Below are 18,146 nucleotides of genomic sequence, written 5' to 3' on the forward strand. Positions count from 1 at the left end.
TGTGTTGTACTTTTATTTTCCAAAGTGGATACAAGTGTGTACGAAAGGTCAATTCAACAAGCTAGCAAGCCAATTGTTTTTCTTCCCACTTACTGCCCCACAGCCACCCTCATTATACTTCATTTTACGCAATAGCTGGTGGACGCTCTTCCGCAAAGCTTTTGCAGATTGTGCGAAACATTTGTAAGTGCTACTTAAGCGCCGCAGGGTATCTGACGAGTGTTTATCTCCTGCGTGTGGGCTCCTGCTTGGATGCGCTTGCAAATCGCCGCTGGCTCAGGAAAGGCTCAAATTCTCTTGGGGTTTTGTTGATTTAACACAGCCTATAAAACACACGCTAACATTCATCACCAAACTGGCTCTGTAAACGACTGAAGCATACCAACATTTTTTTCCCAATATATCGAGATGGCGACTAAGTCGGCTGCTAAAGATGCTGAGTCTAGCGTTAAAGATCGGTGCTGGCTCCCATCATGACCCAGACTGTCTGTCTGACCATCGCCAGTAGCAAAAAAAAATCCATGGTTGTGGTATCCAGTGCGCATTTATTTATTTATAAATTACTAAAAAATAATAAATTGCTATATCTCTCTATTGATGTGTCTAGATGGCTCTGTAGTTTTCTTTATGTACAATAGATATCCAGTAAATTTTGTAGCGTAGTCTCATTCCGCTGAATTATTTTTTTACTCTCAAATTTTTCTCTGTTCATTGTGACCAAAATCTACTCTCTGACATTGACTGTGTATAGTTGACTTTTATCCTTTGTATTTTTGTTTTCTATTGTATAGAAATTGCAAAATTAAATTTCAGGAAGCAACACAGTACTAAAATAATGTATAGTCTATTATCAAGTGCTTCTTAACTCATTTACTGCCATTGACGGCAAATGACGTCCAAGTTTTTCTTTTTTTTTTCTTTTTTTTACTCGGCTGGTAGTGAATGAGTTAAAGGGGCAGTCAAATCAAAAATATTCTATACAATAATATATTCTAGACATCCCCACTTCACTGGGGCCGCATTGAAAATATTATTAAAAAGATTTTTTATTTTTTGCTCGACTTCCCCTTTAATTTCCCATGCTTTCTCCTGTGATCTAAAGGTGGTGAAAGTACACAAAGTCCTAATCAAAGAAATGTTGTTAGTAGGAATTTAGGTTTCATGAATGAAGTGTGCTTTTTTTTTCCTCCAAAAGTCAGAACAGTTGTATTGTTTTTATGGCTGCTGTGGCCTTGTGGCATTCCCTCTTGCGGAGTTTTCTGTTTTGAGAAGAACCGCTTCTAAATTGCACTCCTTTGATTTTAATCGGTCTTTTGGAGTTGGGGTATTTCTGCAGGCGGAATGTGGTTTGTCAAAACAGGATATTTTGGTTGCCCTGTTTGTGTTTTTTTTTTTTCTTTTTTTTTTTGTAAGTGTTGTCGCTTGGCTGTTCATAGTTAAAACAGACATTTCCTTTGTGATTACTTCAGACAACCACTAAATAAAAGGGAGTTTACGGAGCTGCAGGTGCAAACATCGGATAGTGACAATGCAGCACTTTTAATGCTCTTGTTTCTTACATAACGATTTAGCTATTTAGTCATAAGAGAGTGGAGGTATTTATTGCAGCCATTAATGACTTACAGGTTGGAGCATTGTGCCGGAGTTCTCTCATCCGGCATCTGTGTGTATCACGTCCCAGACTTACTTTTGACAGGAAGTGGGAATGGGTATCGTTTGGATCATGCTCAGTCACGGCTGTTTCCTGCAAGCGCGTGCGAGTCACGTCATTTGGCACACCATCGGAAACCCATCAGGAAATAGAACACACGCACATGCACAGTCACCTCTGACGGAACCAGGCTGCAATTTTCACCTTCAGCACATTTGCTGTTCTTTTTTTTTTTTTTTCACCTAATTGCTTATGTCGCATTACTTTATTCATTTAAAGTCTTTATTTTTGGACCCAGCCGTGTGTTACATCCTTAATCCTTTCCAAAAACATCAAATGTATCCTTTCCCTCAGCTTGTGAGCGAGACGTTTGGAAGGTGTGTGCTGGCTCAGCAGAGGAGCACCTACAGCCATTCAAACAGAAGATGGTGAGCTTCATCGCCACTGGTGAGTCAACGCTTTATGTTCTAAATATACTGTAGCAAAGGATTGTGTTTTGTGACGAACGTCGATGTGCTTGCACCACAGTGTCGCTACATTTATAGGCTTTGGACTCGTGCAATGCCGGTGACACCTCGACACAACATTATTATTATTCTAAGTTATTGATCGATTGATTCAATATAGTTAAAAGGGAAGTCAACCCCCAAAAATTCTTTGTAATAAAATGTTCTATGAATATTCACTAGTCCAAACATGGCATTAATATTGCATTTGCATAATATGAGATAAGCAGCAAAATAAAAATCCACCCATTTTTACCATTTGTCACTTCTATCGACTGAAAATGACATCACACAGATGCTCAGGGCGCAGGTAACGACCAAACACAGCTCACCTGTTTTCAGAAGCTGAGCTATGATTGGCATTTCATACTGAAAATTCCCAATTAAATTCCACTTTTATTTTTTATTCCGGTTGGAATGTTGTTGTTTCGAAACTTGTATTTGTTTTTTTGCTCATGCACATCATAACTGGTTGGCGCCGCAGATTTACGTCGAGCTCGTAAGATAGATTGTAATAGATCATAGTGGCTCAATATGTTTCCAAATATTCCAAGCCACTCACGTTGCCACCGAACCAGAACATGACAAAAGTACATCTGGACATGAAGTTGCGACGTGTAAACCCCCCTTTTTTTCAACACGAGCTGTTGCCCATGTCTACGGAGGTGGGAGGAGTACGGCGCGTAATCATCTTTCGTGATGATCCTGTGACTTCAAACGGCGAAACAAAACAAAACGTTTGCACATCAAACGACGGCCGACACTATTAACTTGTGAGTCATCAGAGTGATTGGATTCGTCACCCAGGTAAACGCAGGCAAGCCGAGCGCAGATGCATGTGTTTGACACATCGTAGACACACGTGTACGTGTTCAGGCCAACTCTGGTCCTGATGCTCGAGCAGATCGAGTATGTTCCCGGGAAGCGCCGACCTGTAACCCGGCCTGTGGAGAGGCTTGCGGCGAGGCCTGCAGGTGAACCCAAACGCCCTACGTTCTCCCCTCTTAAATTTCCCCCGTATGATCTCTCTGCCTGTTCCAACGGTGAATCCCTCCCAAAAGCAGTGATCCGTGCTTTTTACACGCTCCTCTCGTCTCACTGCGACGTTGCCCCACTTTGGAGCCACTTCAGACAAGAGTTGTTGTTTAACTGCACGCAATTAAATCCAATTTAATAAAAGAACAAAATATGTGGCTCCTTCAGGGCCATTCTCTTTCTTGAACCTTAAACACCCAGACAATTTGCGCTGATGTCATCCCACATGCTGCTCACAGCGCCATGTGGCGATATTCTCTGATCTATTCACAGCAGCATGCTTGGGCTTTTTTTTTTCTTTTCTTCTTATTGTTTATCCCGTTTTTAATGTGTATTATGTTTGAACTAGAACGTGCAGTATCTCTTAACTTGGTCGTTTTATTGTGAAAATGTGGGGAATGGGAATAGTTCTCAACTTTTCCTGAGAGCTGAACAGTTTGAATGGTTTTGATTGGTCACAAAAATGTGGAAGTAAAGGGAAATATGTGAAATATTTTTTCAATTTGGGAATTTGTAAAAATGTGGGCATTTTGGGAATGTGGAAAAGAAAAACAGATGGAGCTGAGTAGTTTGAAGTTGTAAAGATGAGAAACTTTTTTCGTTAAATAGCTTATTTAAATGAATGGTTTTTTTCGTGGTGGAAATGTAGAAAAATGTGAATTTATGGAACGTAGAATAATGGTTGCCTAAATTTGAATCGTTTTAGGTTTGAATTGGTTGAAAATGTGTTCTTGAGAATCACACAATGATCACACTTTCGTGCAAATCATTCGGGCCATTAATTTTCTTAAATTTCCGAAACTTCTGAAATATTGGTCAAGAATTTAAAATGTGAAATCTGAGCAAGAAGGGATATGGCAATGATGCCATGTTGCCGCTTTTCTCGGGTTCCATCCCAATTTCATGCAAACTCAGATTTGCTTTTATCTGCTGGCATGTATTAACCATTATTATATATTTTTTTAATCTTTCGCCTTGATTTCCTTTGGCGAGAATTGCATTTTCCAATATAAAGGGGGCCTATTTTTTTCATTCAAAAGTAACATTCAAAGTCGGGGATCAAAATAGCACTGACCCTGGCTGACCACAGTCAGTTCATCATGGGTGTTAAAACAACCTGATAAATTGTTGTAATTTGAAAAAAAATCTCAAGAGTTTTAAATTGTGCATGGACGTCCACGTCTTTAAAATGCTGTGTTCTTATCATTCACAGCTTTCCATTGAAAAAGAAAAAAAAAATCAGTTGCGGTCTAACTTTAATGATCATCCTTTTGATTCTCCTTTTTAATGGAAGTGCTTTGAAACCTCTGGGGAGATTTGGACGGACATATTCTCGTGTTGAATACCGACAATGGCTAATTGAAAACAAGTACCGCTTTTAATGTCATCTTGTTGGCTCTGTGGAGAGGTGTAAAAGTCTCATCATTGCCCTTAAGGTATGTTGTCAGTGAGTCACAACCCAAATCACTCAACGTTTTAAAACATCCCCGTCCAGTCGTGGGAAGTGAGACAGCAAAAGGATGCCCCAAAGGTCTTCAGTATCCCTCTTCAAATATTCTCTCCTATTTCCTTTATCTGAGCACCAGGTAGAAAAGTGCTTTAGAAAAGCGTGTCAGGGTTTTAAAGCCCAAATTTATTGTCCCTCTCAGCATGCACGTCTCATAACTTTCTAGTTAGCGACTACTGGTTTCATGTTTACACACAGAAAGAGACACTTCACGGCATGCTCTCTCTCGCTCTCGCGCGCTCGCTCGCCATCTCTCTTTCCCTCCGCTCCGGTGCCACCTCAACGCAGCCCCAGCGCAGGAGTAGCTCAGGCGCCAGCCTGCCCCCCACTGTGACTAACGCCATTGGTCACGGCCCCCCTCCCCCTCCCGCCTCCTCACTCGAACCCAGACATTGTCAGCCCCTTCCTTCATTAGGCCTACCTCGGCACAGTGGCTCACATACATGTAAAAAAAAAAAAAAAAAAAAAGTCGAAGGAGTGGATAGTCGGTGTGTATAGCTTACCTTTTCCCAAAAGACCCCCAAACCGGCCTTTGAACAATTTTTGGGAGACTCCCCCCTCTTAAATCTCTCAGGAGGAAAGGTCCCCCATCATTGTACAAGGGATGAATCTGGAAAAATGCAGTAAATCTGAGATCACAGGCACACTCGGGCCCTAGATAAATTCTTGCACCTCGGCCTAGCTTGCTGCACACATCTGCCTTGCATTTGGACGCTTTTACATGGCAAGAGTCCACAGGAGCCTTTGTGTTCAGCCATGATTGAGCCCACTTGCAGTCCACACGGTCACCCCCACTAACAGACCGTGGCGACACACCCTTACAGCCGCTGTCAAACTCTCACACTAAAACAAACCAAACCCTAATTGGAAACCCTATCACTAGTTTGAAACCCTTGTTGGAAACCCAAACCCTACTTTGAATTCCTAACCCTAGTTTGAAAATTTATTCAAAACCCTAACCCTAGTTTGAAACCCTAGTTGGAAACCCTAACCCTAATTTGAAACCCTAACTGGAAACCCTAACCCTTGTTTGAAATCTTAATTTCAAACTCCAACCGCAGTTTGAAACCCTAGTTTGAAACCCTAACTGGAAACCCTAACCTTAGTTTAAAACCCTACTTTGAAACCCTAACCCTAATTTGAAAATTAATTCAAAACCCTAACCCTAGTTGGAAACCCTAATTGGAAACCCTAACCCTAATTTGAAACCCTAACCCTTGTTTGAAATCTTAATTTCAAACTCCAACCGCAGTTTGAAACCCTAGTTTGAAACCCTAACTGGAAACTCTAACCCTAGTTGGAAACCCTAACCTCTCCCATGCATCAACGCGTGGTGGCATGTCCAATTTTACTATGTACTCTTTCTGCCCATTCTACTACCGTCACTAGACTCATTTTGCGATGCGAAATGAACAACGGCACGAGGGCACCTCTTCTGGATTCCACCAGTATTGGGTGGGGATTATTTTTAAGTGGTGCCCAGTCAAAATATACCTCTGTATATCTCCATATTTAGCGACCTCTATGATAACTAAACTAGACTAAAATAAATTCTTACTATTAGGGTAAGGTAAGGTCGGGCCACAACCAACCACTGTAAACAAGTAATGCGATGTGGTGCGAACCAGATATGCCAATTTCTTCGCTCCCCATTTTCTAGTTTTGGCATTGGTGACAGGTGTTTTCCAAAATTTCTAGATGCTCACAACCAGCAAACATCATTTCTCCACCCCAAAGAATTGTTTTGGTGGCATGGGACTTTTAAGTATTGTGTTTTCCCAAGAATAAACACCTATTTTCTTACCTGTTAAATAAAATATATTTATTTTTATTATTTCTGTGGAAGTCAATGCAAAATATTGCTGGGGGGGAAAAAATCTTTCAAAGCTGGTTTGCTATTAGGAGAAATAAAGCAAATCCCAGAAGTGAAACCAGAACAAAGAGCAAACTTGTTCTGAATAATGTCATTGTCTATTACTGTTTCTACGAGTGGAGGTTGGATAAACTCAATAAAATTGGAAATCAGATTTTTGTGTGTTTGCAGATTTTATTTGACAGCGTCACATACAACATGAAAGTCTTAAACCAATCTGTTCTCCTTTCTTGTTACAGCTCAAACGGAGCATTCTGTGGAAGAGGACCGCCTCAATGCCGCACAGAAAAGGTACGAGAGCAACTCTGGCACTCAAGAGTCGAAATGGAATTTTGATTTTAGTTTGTTTGTTAGTTTAAGTCTTGAAAGAGGCGCATTCCTTCAGAAGAGGTTTGCAACGCTGCTTGTTCAGCATGTTTGCATAGTTTCTTGATATTTACTCAAAGTTTCTTGAGCTTCACCCTAGAAAAAAAAACATTGGTGGATACAACACATTAATAACTCAATTCACATGCCACATTATTTATTGAAGGGATTTGCTTCCTTCCTTCTTATATATATTTTTTTTTTATCTGGATTTATTCTATGCTGAAGTTTGTAGTGGATTCTGATTTTCAGTTGTAAGACCCGCCTCCAGTGCCAAGCTCCCATTCAGGTGGATGGTGTCTCTACAATATTTCACTGCCATAAAAGATGGAGAAGCAGACAGACAAGACGAATTTAGGATTGTTTTTTTGTGTTCTGTTGTACCTCTGCCCGCTTAAGAAGAAAAGCCGAGAGAACTACAGCGCAGTTATCAGTTCGGATACCGACCTCCGCTGCCCTAATTAATAAATGAGCTTCCTCACACCATTGTGCATGAGTCACACCACTGGAATGAAAGTGTTCAACTGGAACAAAAGGCCGCTGCGGCTTTCTGTCCCTTTGCTTTTAATGACGTTTTCCTTCAATTTCATTTCAAGGGGGGTCGGTTGCCTGGTGTTCAGGAGAACAAGCACAAAGTGAGATGTGGACGGCTGGGTGGGGGTTTTCTCTCAGGTTCCCATCGAGCCACCTCATAAAAATGACACGCTGTTGATGAATATGGGCGTCAGCGGGCTCGCTGGGCCTTGGGTGGGCTCGCACATCTGTGCTGGATGAGGGATGGTCCCTCAAACACGCAAGAGCAGCAGCAGTGCTAACATTATGGCTTGGTGTTAAGAAAGCAAATAGACAAGCAATTCTCAGCGCTACCCGATACCTCGGCCTCACCGGGACGCTGGGTGTTGAGACGCCAGCGAGTAGGAAGGAAGAGTCTCGTCGCACGCTCACCTTATTTTGGGTGACATCTTCACATATCAACAACATGAACAGAAGCTAAATTTGGGCGGATTTTTTTGTCTTGTTAATTGAAGACTTCAATTTTTTTAACTAATTAATCGCAAAACAAATGCGTAATTATTTGCAATTCAACTACTATTTTTTGGGAAACTTGTAACAATTATTTACTTGAATACTATCTTGGAATTAATGTCAATTACCAAATATGAAGTGTATTTTGATTCAAAGGCTGTTTTAAAACTTTCTTTGATTACGATCTAAAAGTAAATTTTCCTTTCAAACAACTCTCAAAACATTTCGTTCTGCCAACAAGCACCACACTCCAGCAGTTGTTTTTTTTTTTGCAAGGCCGTGTACACAGAATATGGTACAATACAAATGATTTTTTAGTAAATTAAACTGAGTTAAAATATTCAACTGTTGAAAAAAAATTCAAATTAATCTCGATGTTTTATTTTGACAACCCTATCGAAGACTCCTTATTTTTCCATTGGTGTGAATGTTTGATTAGTGACCAGTCTCGGGTGTACTTTGCCTCTCACTCCAAAGTCAGCCGGGATTGGCTCGAGCGAGCTCTTCATCCCGCGCAGAATAGATGCTACGATATTGATGAGAGGATAAATTTGTTTTCAACATGATAAGAGACAAGCATTTGTGCTTTATGCTCTACATGCTTGAACTCCGCGACAGTTTACTTTTTTTTTTTTTTTTTTTTACTGGGGAAACAAAGGAATGTTGGCCTGTCTGGCCAAATATTTCCCGATTCTCCTGGTTTTGTAACCGGTCTTTTTTTTTTTTTTTATACAGCTGACAGTGAGGAATGCCGCAGTGAAGCTTTGCACGGCAACATCCTCATCAGTGTGAAAAGCAGCAGTTACATGTGTGTGAATCGTAGCGGACTTGCCAGTTTCTTCTTGATTTTGTTTAGATTTTGTAGGTATACGCACATGTGCGAGCGCGTTTCCATCTGTTTCCAATGACGTTTTGTCGATCTGCTTGTTGCGCCAGCTCCGGAGAGCACAAGGAAAAGGAACTGTTGCTTGATTTGTGCACGCTTTGACACCATGACCCAGGGTCAGCCCAGGACCTGATCGACTCAGGTCGTCGTGCCAGAGCGAGTCGGCAAGTTGGAACGGCATGTCTGTTGGCGTAGTCTAAACGGAGCAATTCTTTTGTCTCCTTGGGATGATCTGCTGTTCTCTTTTTTTGGAGCATCCCAACAAAATGACGCAGGGCAGCGGGAATGGGAAGCAGGATCAGGCAGAAGTCCATTTTCTCCCCCCAGCTGGACGACATATTGCAGCATTTCACTCAGTGTGAACATGCCTTCGATTAGTGGCGCAAAGCTACCTTCCACCTCACCTCCTGTGAGTGCCCGTGTGGGACAAGGGAGCATCTCTTGACTCCTCTGAGGCAGACCCAGCTAGAATGTCTTTTATGTTTGCGTACGAGCGGCGATCAGATCTCCTGCCCACGAGTGCTGCTGGGACTCCCGCCAAGAAGTCAGATTTGAATTCAGATTTCAGAATTGGGTTAGACTGAGGGGCGGACTGCTGGAAAAAGGATTCTTGAGTGTGTTGCGTGCACTCACGCGTGCTTGTTCACGTCTGTAATTGTCTGCCAAAAAATATGTTAGTGCGACGCCCCTTCTTGGCTATCTCGTGCTCCTGAAGGCTGTGGGGTCAACGTGATAATGGAGCCACCGCTAGTTGCACACTCCCCAGTGGCCCAGCAGGCTGGAACTTCTGTTTCCAGTTCCTTGCCTCTCTGTCAGCCCTCTTTTTCGCCACCTATCTTTTTTTTTTTTTTTTTTTACTTTTCATCATTTGAAAGAGACTTTAATCGTTGGTACAGGCAACAGAGATGTTGCTCCATAAAAGGGAAATAAACATGCATTTTGGATCAAGAAGCATAGTTACAACAGACAGAAATTCTCAAACATTTATTTTTTTTCTTTACATGCAAAACATTCCCTGTTTATTCCAACAGGTTCCAAGACATGGTCAACTACTTTGGGGTGAAACCAAAATCAGGAGATAAAGAAGTGGCCCCAAGTCACGTCTTTATGCTCTGGTACGAGTTCTGCAACGACTTCAAGAACGCTTGGATTCGCCAAAACAAGAACATCTCCAAGGAGAGGTGAGCTACGCCAATGCCCGACCTGTGCCTCTATTTTGCTTAAGCGTGCAACTGCATTATAATTTTTTTTCTAATATTTCATGTAGCTGATTGACTAAGGCAACCGAAAAGTGGAATCCAACTTAAGTTAAATTCCCATGCTCACACTGGCCGTCTGATTTGTGCCACATTTGGACAGTTGCTTAACAACTTGTCGGCGTCACGTAAAATTAGCGCTGATTGTGCACGGGTGATCTGTGGATGCTGGGATGTAATTAGAGCAGAGAGGGAGGCCATCAAAGAGGAGGCAAACACAAGCCCTGAATTTATGATGTTTTTCTTGAGGGAGGGGGCATTCCACTAACTCTCCTGGCGGCCGACTGTCTTTACTAGCGAGCGGACAGAGGCCACTGGCCGTTAAAGGCCAGGCATTATGGGAGAATTGATAAACACTGTAATGAAGCTGGACAAGCTGCCCAAAGGGCAAGAGCGCTGCACGTGCGGAAAAGACAGCGGGGGCGCGACAGTCGTTTTTTTACGTGGTTTATGTAAGTATCTTGGCGGTGCCGTCGTGCCTCATCATAATCTGGTCTCATACTAAACTGGGATTTGCCGTTATTTCCCCATGAGGTGACGGAGTAGCGCGCCAGAGATCCATGTGCTGGAGTTTAATTATAGAGTTCAGGTTTACTGAGGTATCAAGTCGCACATGACTCACAGCTGATTGTGCTTACGTACAATTAACTTTATTTTAAATACTTTTGGCGCGCTCATAAAAGCCAAGTGTTTTTTTAAAGGCCGCCTCATTATCTCATCAAGCAAGCGGTCTTTGGGGCTTTCACTGGAGATGAGCGGGGAGTGTGTCCGCTTCGAAGAGTCTTGAATGCAAGTGCATTAATTTCACAAGGGCGGTTATGTGAGGACACTACCTCCATTGATTCACATACTGGATTGAACGGCCAAACTAATTGAAACAACCATGTGGTCTGTGACTTAACTTTAGTGCCTCCGGTTCTTTCGCTTCTATATGTACGTTTAAGCAAGCAACGTCTTTTATGTTCTTTTTGGTCAGCTGTGGTTTGCACCTTGAATCTCTGCCATGGATGTTATTTTTGCCCAGTCTCTTCCTAATTGTTGAGTCATGAACACTGATCTTAACTGACGTGAGGGAGGCCAGCAGTTCTTTAGACGTTGTCCTGGGTTCCCTTGTGACCTCCTGAATGAGTCATCGCTGCACTCTTGGGGTCATTTCTGAAGGGTGGCCACTTCTGGGAAGGGTCACCACTGTTCCCCGCATTTTCTATTTGTGGAGAAGCGCTCTTCTTGTGTTGTGATAAAAAAATAAAATTAAATTAAAAAAAAAAAAGCCCTACTCTACATGGTTGTTTAAAAAAAGAAAAAAAAAGCCTTACTATAAATAGTCATTTTTGAAAAAAAAAAAAAGCATTACTATAAATGGTTGTTTTTTTGTTTTTTTTTTAAGCCTTTCTATACAAGGTCGTTTCTTTTTTTTTTTTTTAACAAAAAAGCCCGATATACATAAAAAAAGCCTTACTATGCATGGTCGTTTTTTTAAGGCCTGACTCTACATAGTAGTTTAAAAAAAAAAAGAAAAAGGAAAGAAAGAAAAAACTATAAATGGTCATTTTGGAAAAAAATAAAATGCCTTACTATACATGGTCGGTTTTTTTTCAAACCTTACTTTACATGGTCGTTCACCCCCCCCCCCAAAAAAAAGCCTGACTATACATGGTCGTTTAAAAAAAAAAAAAGGGCCTTAACTTCGATTTTTTTTTTTTTAAAGCCTTACTATACATGGTCGTTTTTTTTAACAAAAAAAGCCCCACTATACATGGTCGTTAAAAAAAAAAAAAAGTCCAGTATTTAAAATCAAGTGACTTGACTACATATCATGTTTACTTGGGTTATCTTTGTCTGATCTTTCTCTTTCGTAACACTGTCAATGACAACAAATGATGGTCTGAATTGTTTCACCTAGGTTGAAGCAAGCTCAAGAAAACATGAAAAAGATCACAGATGAGAAGCGAGTTGAAACTAAGAAGATCAACGCCAACAGTCTGGTAAGCCTTCCACTCTTGTTTTGTGTGTTGAGTATGGATTTGTGGTCCAAGAGTATGTGTCTTTGCTTCACAGAAAGAGAGGCTGCGGCAAAAGGAGTCAAGTGTGTCATCCAGTTGAGTGACTTGAACCCGAACGGCGCGCCGCTAGCTTTTGTGTACAGAAAGAATTTGCTGCCAGATTGCATGGCTGACACAAGCCCAAGTGATGAGAGTCCTAAAGGCCAAAGGTGGATCTCATTCATCCAGCATGATGTGACCTCTTAGTGACCAGCTTGTGAAAGGTCTCAAGGGGTCACTTCATGGTTCTGCTGACACATCAATCAGGTTCCTCCTGGAGAATGGATTCCGTTCCTCACCTGTGCTGACAATCACTTAAAAGTTGGTTTGTACGTTCTAGCTGCTGTTTGAAGCGAAGCCCGACACTTCCCTCGGTCCTTTGCTTGTGGCGAGCTGATTTTCATTCGCTCATTGCTATTGAGGCAATATGAGGATCAAGGGCTTTCCTTTTCTTTACGTTGTTCACACATGCTTTGTCGACTGCGAAGTGCGTGCTTGCCTCTTGATGACAAGAGCGCAATCCTGGCAGGAACCTTTGCCCCTACTTCCTCTTACTCACGCACACGTACACATATTCCGTCTCCCCGTACATGCGCTCACCTATTAAATGTACTTTCAAAGCTGCTCATCCCTCACTCGCACATTGTGTGACTCTTTCAAGCACTTCCCTGCTTGCAATAACTAAATTGCCCCCCAGTGTCGCATAGTTGTTTGTATAGCGATGCCTATTTTGCTGTGCGAGGTTGTAAATTTCTCCCGGTGGTTTTAGACTCTTTGATAATGTAGCTACGTTTTATGTGTCGATAAAGTAGAAAAGTCTATTTATGTAAGAAAGGATTTATTTTAATGTACAGAGACATCAATACTTGTTCCATTAGAGGGCGGAGTTTTATGATGCAGGATTTAATTGAGTGAGAAACCGGACAAGAGTATATTTGAGCATGCACGTGGCCTGTAGAGTGGGAGCTTTTTTGGATTGCCTTTGACAATGTAGGGTTCGCAATATTTAAGCCCAAAGCCATGATCGTCACGATACCTCAGAGAGAGCTCGATTATCAGAGTACGTATAAAGATGCATGTCTAGTGAACTTTTTAGTCTCCACCTGTGCCATTTATTTTGTATGAAAATCAAACTATTGCAAAACTGGAGCGACAAAACAAGGTGAGCTGTTTGTTGGGTCGGTGGATGGAAACCACGCCACGGCTCTCATTTTATGGAATTGTTTTAAATTTCAAGAATAAATTCCTGAATGCTGACACAACAGAAGCACTCTCTTGATTTACTGCTGCCAATATCAGTGTTGATTTAAAAAGCCACCGAGACTTGTTGTGATGAAAAATTCTGTCGCTATAACAGAGTAAGAATGAGGTCACCTAATCTGGCTTCATGTTTTTTTTTAGACATGAACATTTCCTGGAAGGTTCTTAAAATAAGCGATTAGTGTTGTAAACATATGGAACTTGTTAGGCGATTGGAAGTTGCTTTAAGACGGCTTTGTTTTTAGGAATGCGCAGCTATCAAAATGGAAAATGTTACTTGATTTGCTGTGCCATCAATATATTTGCTCTACAACTCGGTTTTTATTACTTTACATCATAGGGAACCTTTTCAAAGTCATTGTGGAAAAACATTCAGTGTTATTTTTTTTAAATCATGTGTCAATCAAATAACCATACAAAAATTGTGGTTGAATAATATTTTTAACCACTCTAAAGAGACCAAGTTAAGAGTTGTAAGAAAATGTGACTTTCCGAAGCGATTGGTTCTCACTGAGGAATTCATATTTTTATTACAGTTTGGCTCAACTAATTTAGCAACATGTTAATTTTTAAAAAGGCAATCATAAAATCTCGACTAAACATGACGATTCCATTGAATTGTCTCTTATAAATGATTTTTAACAGATTTATAGTTGATTTTAATGTGTACATCATTTGATATTTTTGTTTAAAATGGGTAGACTTAAGTATAACATGCATGATATTCCAGAATCCATTTATTTTCTATTTTTAGGGATAACTTAAGGAGTACACCAAACATCCTTTACATGTAACGTCTACGTATTTCATCGTCATTGGGTACAAACTGTACAGTTATGTCTGAGAGGCATCCCACTAACCAAAACTCAACATTTTCACATTAAGGTTAACTTAAAATCATTCTCAAAATAGCGACAAAAAAAAAAAATCACATTTTCCATTTACAAATGTTGCTGTTCATTCTCCCAATTCCACACGGTGGAAACATAAAAAATGAACTTAAAGTCTGAGTGATTTCTTAAATAAGCCAAGGTGAAGAAGGCATGCAAAAAACGTGCGCATTACCGTGCAGCAAAGTGCCTCCATTCTAGATGTCTTGAAACTTTGAAGGTCAAAATAGCCTTTGCAAGTTTTGTGCAAAGGAGAGTGAGGAACATCGGATGCAACGTTCTCCGAAACAGGAGATAAAAGCACGTGTTCTTCCTCTTTCCTCTTAAAAAGAAAGCACAACATGTGATGATAGGAGGTGACTTAAAGGCTAAAAATAGATTTACCTCTCTCTTGAACAAAAAAAAAAACACACCAAACACCTCTCACCTTACCCCCAAAATTATTAGCGCCAAAAAAAAACTCATGCACACACAAAAACAAAAAAAACTGCAGTAAGTCTCTCACATTCAGCTAAAAAAAGAACCAACACTTATTCATCACATCAGTCAAAATCATTCCTCATAAAAAAATCTCACAATATCCCCCCAAAACAATCACAATTATCAAAAACACTTACACTCAGCAAAAACAAACTCTCGCACTAAAAAAAATCGAGAGAAACTCTCATTCTCACTTAAACTCACACTCATCACCCGCCAAAAAATCACCTGCATTCATCCACAAAACTCTCATGTTCATTAAAGATAAAAGGAGCAAAAAAAATTGCATTCACCACCCCCCCCAAAAAAAACACTTTTGCACAAAAACTCACTCATCACATTCATCTCAGTAAAAATACACTCATCAAAATATTCTCAAACTCAACAAGAAAAACTCAACAAAAAAAACCCTGACACTCCCAAACAAAATAACCTCAAACTAAACCTAAAACACTCATATTAACCTGTGACACCCAAAAAATATCTCTCACAATTACTAAAAAACCCTCAATTTAAACAAACGCCTCTCACATTCACACCTCTCCAACCTCGCAAAAAACACTCACAGATGCCCAAAAAAAAATGTTCACCAGAAAATCTCTTATATGGACAAAAAAAAAGAAAAAACTCATACACGGCCAAAAATCTCACTCTTAAAAATGTATCTCATTGAGCAATAATTTTGTGCATGTATTTCCTGCGTATTTGAGCGATTTTGAGTGAGAGTATGCGGTTTGGGGGTTTGAGAGAGAGAGGTAAATGTTATTTTTGGCCAATACCGCACCTCGTAAAGAGTCAGACGTCGCTTATCGTTATGCTTGCGTGTAGGCTACTAGTCCAAATCAATGGATATGCAGCGGCACTGTTTCACGCGCTGGATACGTTTCTTCTTGGTGGGTGGCTGCAGGTCGGGACAGTTCAACGTAAAGGTCATGGTGGTAAAGCGCTTGGGTTTGCAGAAGGAGCACGATTGGAAGGCGCCCTCCTCCCTGCGGATGTGTCTGGGGATGTAGAAGGAGTTGCACTGTCCATAGCAGAAGCGGTTGATGATGGTGCGGCTGACGCAGCCCTCCTCGTGGATGGTCTGCTTGAGGGGCTGCGTCTTGCACCAGTCCCGTTTCAAGTACTGCCGCTCGGTCACGTGTAAAGCCTCCTGGCTTGACTCCAGAACCTCGTCGGCCGGGGAGGACGAGCCGTGCCTCTGGCGGGGCCCGGAGCCGGTCTGCGGGGGTCGAGGGTGCCGCTCCGACTCGTTCGGGGTGTTTTTGCCGGGATGTGGAATGGCGCCCTGCGAGCCTCGGTTTCTTTTAGACTCCACCGGAGAGGACAGCAAGCCGAGGATGAACAGCACGCTGCACGTGATACGCGTCCACATGGCCATCCTGAACAGGAGAGAAGAATTAAAAAAAACACGTCGTTTTGTGTATGGACAGAATTACGCACAAGTGCCAGAAACTTTTGCGCAGCGTAAAAGCGCTTCTTCACTTTGTGGCAAAATTACACTATGGAGGCGGCGTGAGTGGTAAATTAGTTGGAATTTATTAAATTAGTAGAACGTGAAAAATAAAAAGTATCACATGATTTGATTGCATGCAAAACGATATTTTATTAAGTAGTTGTTTTACAGTTTGTATCAATTAAGTTAGGAGATTGTCCGAATGCGACATGATGACCAATTCACCGACCTGCAAATCCTCAGTGCGATGATGTCTGGATCCTGTCAGTCGTCAGCGCCTTCCGTGGGCAGGCACCCACTATCACTGTCGACTGTACACTGCGGGAACCGTGGCAGGGTGGGAAACTAAGTCCTCCATAGACTTGAGGAGGGGCACGGGGTTTAAAAAGAAATTACTCCAGCGCCGTACTGTCTCCCCTTTAAATGTCTGCCAGCTGAGATTCGAACAACAGTTCCCTCGACATTATTGGCTAACAACGATTTGGAGAAAATCGAACCTAATCCGCCCACTTAAACACTTGAATACATCACATGGACCGAAGTGGGCAGGGCAATTGAATGCACCATAGGGACCGAGGGGCTTGTGGGAGAGGACACTTGAACGCATCACAGAAATAAGGAAAGCGGGACAACATCATCACTTGGGGGGGGGGGGACACTTGAATGATTTCGAGGGACCAAGTAGACAAGGACATGCAGAACAGGGTCCAAAATTGACAGGACATCATAGAGAACAGGTAAGACAAATGGACGCGTCACAGGGAGCAAGAGTACAGGACACTTGATTCAACCGTCAGTCACCACCAATAATCGTGTTCAAGATCAAAAAGTTGCAGTCCTTTGCAAGTGTCTATTTTATGTGATGCTCACGGCAACCAGGAAGCGCCTAAGGACCACATGAGCGGACCAGTTCTTAAAAAGAGCTCACCAATGATGGGACATTGTGATTTTCTAGGAATAATGCAGAAGTGATCGGGTTATATATTGAGATTTGTTTCATAATTGAGAGAAATCATCAACATGATGTGTCTTTACATAAATGATTATCGTTGATTATTAAGAATGCATACTATTAATAAAGGTAATTTGAGCTCCGTGTCTACCAACCAGTTTAGCCTTAATCAGTTCCCAAGAAGTAAATCTGTTTCGAAAAGGTCGAAATAATCCGTTTAGATCCAATGATTTTTTTAATAGCCCCTGTACTCTATTAATCAAGTATAAAGTATATAACACAGTATATTGATCATTTGCTAATTGATCTGTAAGCAGAGTATGGTGGTTTATTACTTTTTTTTACTCTGAATTATGAACCGCAATAACCATTTATTGAATAACCATGTATGGAAAATTCATCAATGTTTTGTATATATTTTCTTTGTAAGAACAGAATTTTGCAAAATACAGTACCATTAATACATGAACATTTTTCAGTTTTTCTATATTTTTAATATAAAGAAAATATCTATAGAAGACATTAAACTTTTAATATAAAAAGCATAATATATTTAAGCTGAAGTCAAATTTGTTTTGCAGAGAAAGTACTACTGTACAGTAAAACTAAGTGCAGAAATGACTATGCACCACCCTCTAGTGGCTGCGAAAATATTGCCTTTGGTACAAGGAGATTTTTTTTTTTAGAAATACTGAGTTTATTTGTCATAGGTGTTTAACTGGTTGTGAATTTTCAGATTTCTTCAATACAATTTCGCTATTTTTTCCCCATAAAAAAAAAACTACACTTGTTTTGGCCTATTACAAAAAAATAAAGAAAAATTAACAATACCAAAAGGAACTGTAAACAGTAACGGCCATAGAATACATAAATTATAGTAGAGAGAGCTTACGATTTTTTTGTCATTCCACAGATGGGAGAAGAGAAAAAAAATTCACCAACATTGTACAATCTAAAACC

The 18,146-nt window shown here is 40.9% G+C and overlaps 2 protein-coding genes across 5 annotated transcripts in view; one reads left to right on the plus strand and one right to left on the minus strand.

Annotated features, from left to right (window-relative positions):
* Positions 1-13,409, plus strand: part of LOC148343239 (formin) — a 47,720-nt gene extending 34,311 nt beyond the window's left edge. For 3 of the 4 annotated variants that reach the window (XM_088317574.1, XM_088317566.1, XM_088317582.1), the window contains 5 exons: positions 2,006-2,098; positions 6,812-6,863; positions 9,882-10,031; positions 12,010-12,091; positions 12,165-13,409. In XM_088317574.1, the coding sequence (XP_088173700.1) occupies positions 2,006-2,098; positions 6,812-6,863; positions 9,882-10,031; positions 12,010-12,091; positions 12,165-12,209 (422 nt within the window). In that variant the 3' untranslated portion in view covers positions 12,210-13,409. Of the gene's footprint in view, positions 1-1,625; positions 2,099-6,811; positions 6,864-9,881; positions 10,032-12,009; positions 12,092-12,164 lie in introns of those variants that run through there. The other variant, XM_088317591.1, reaches the window with a different exon arrangement.
* A 546-nt stretch (positions 13,410-13,955) lies between these two features.
* On the minus strand, positions 13,956-18,101 carry LOC148343240 (gremlin-1-like). The gene is made up of 2 exons (XM_088317650.1): positions 16,464-18,101; positions 13,956-16,160 (listed from the first exon to the last, which is right to left on the minus strand). The coding sequence occupies exon 2, from the start codon at positions 16,157-16,159 to the stop codon at positions 15,611-15,613; it is 549 nt and encodes a 182-aa protein (XP_088173776.1). The 5' UTR covers position 16,160; positions 16,464-18,101; the 3' UTR covers positions 13,956-15,610.
* Between the last annotated feature and the right edge of the window lie 45 nt (positions 18,102-18,146).

This window comes from Idiotropiscis lumnitzeri, chromosome 1, assembly GCF_059441095.1.
Source record: "Idiotropiscis lumnitzeri isolate Australia: NSW breed Sydney's pygmy pipehorse chromosome 1, RoL_Ilum_1.0, whole genome shotgun sequence".
In the NCBI taxonomy this organism is placed as follows: Eukaryota; Metazoa; Chordata; class Actinopteri; order Syngnathiformes; family Syngnathidae; genus Idiotropiscis; species Idiotropiscis lumnitzeri.

Bases quoted from the DNA above. Each gene is read 5' to 3' on its own strand.
- LOC148343240 (XM_088317650.1), bottom strand. From the start codon at position 16,159: ATGGCCATGTGGACGCGTATCACGTGCAGCGTGCTGTTCATCCTCGGC.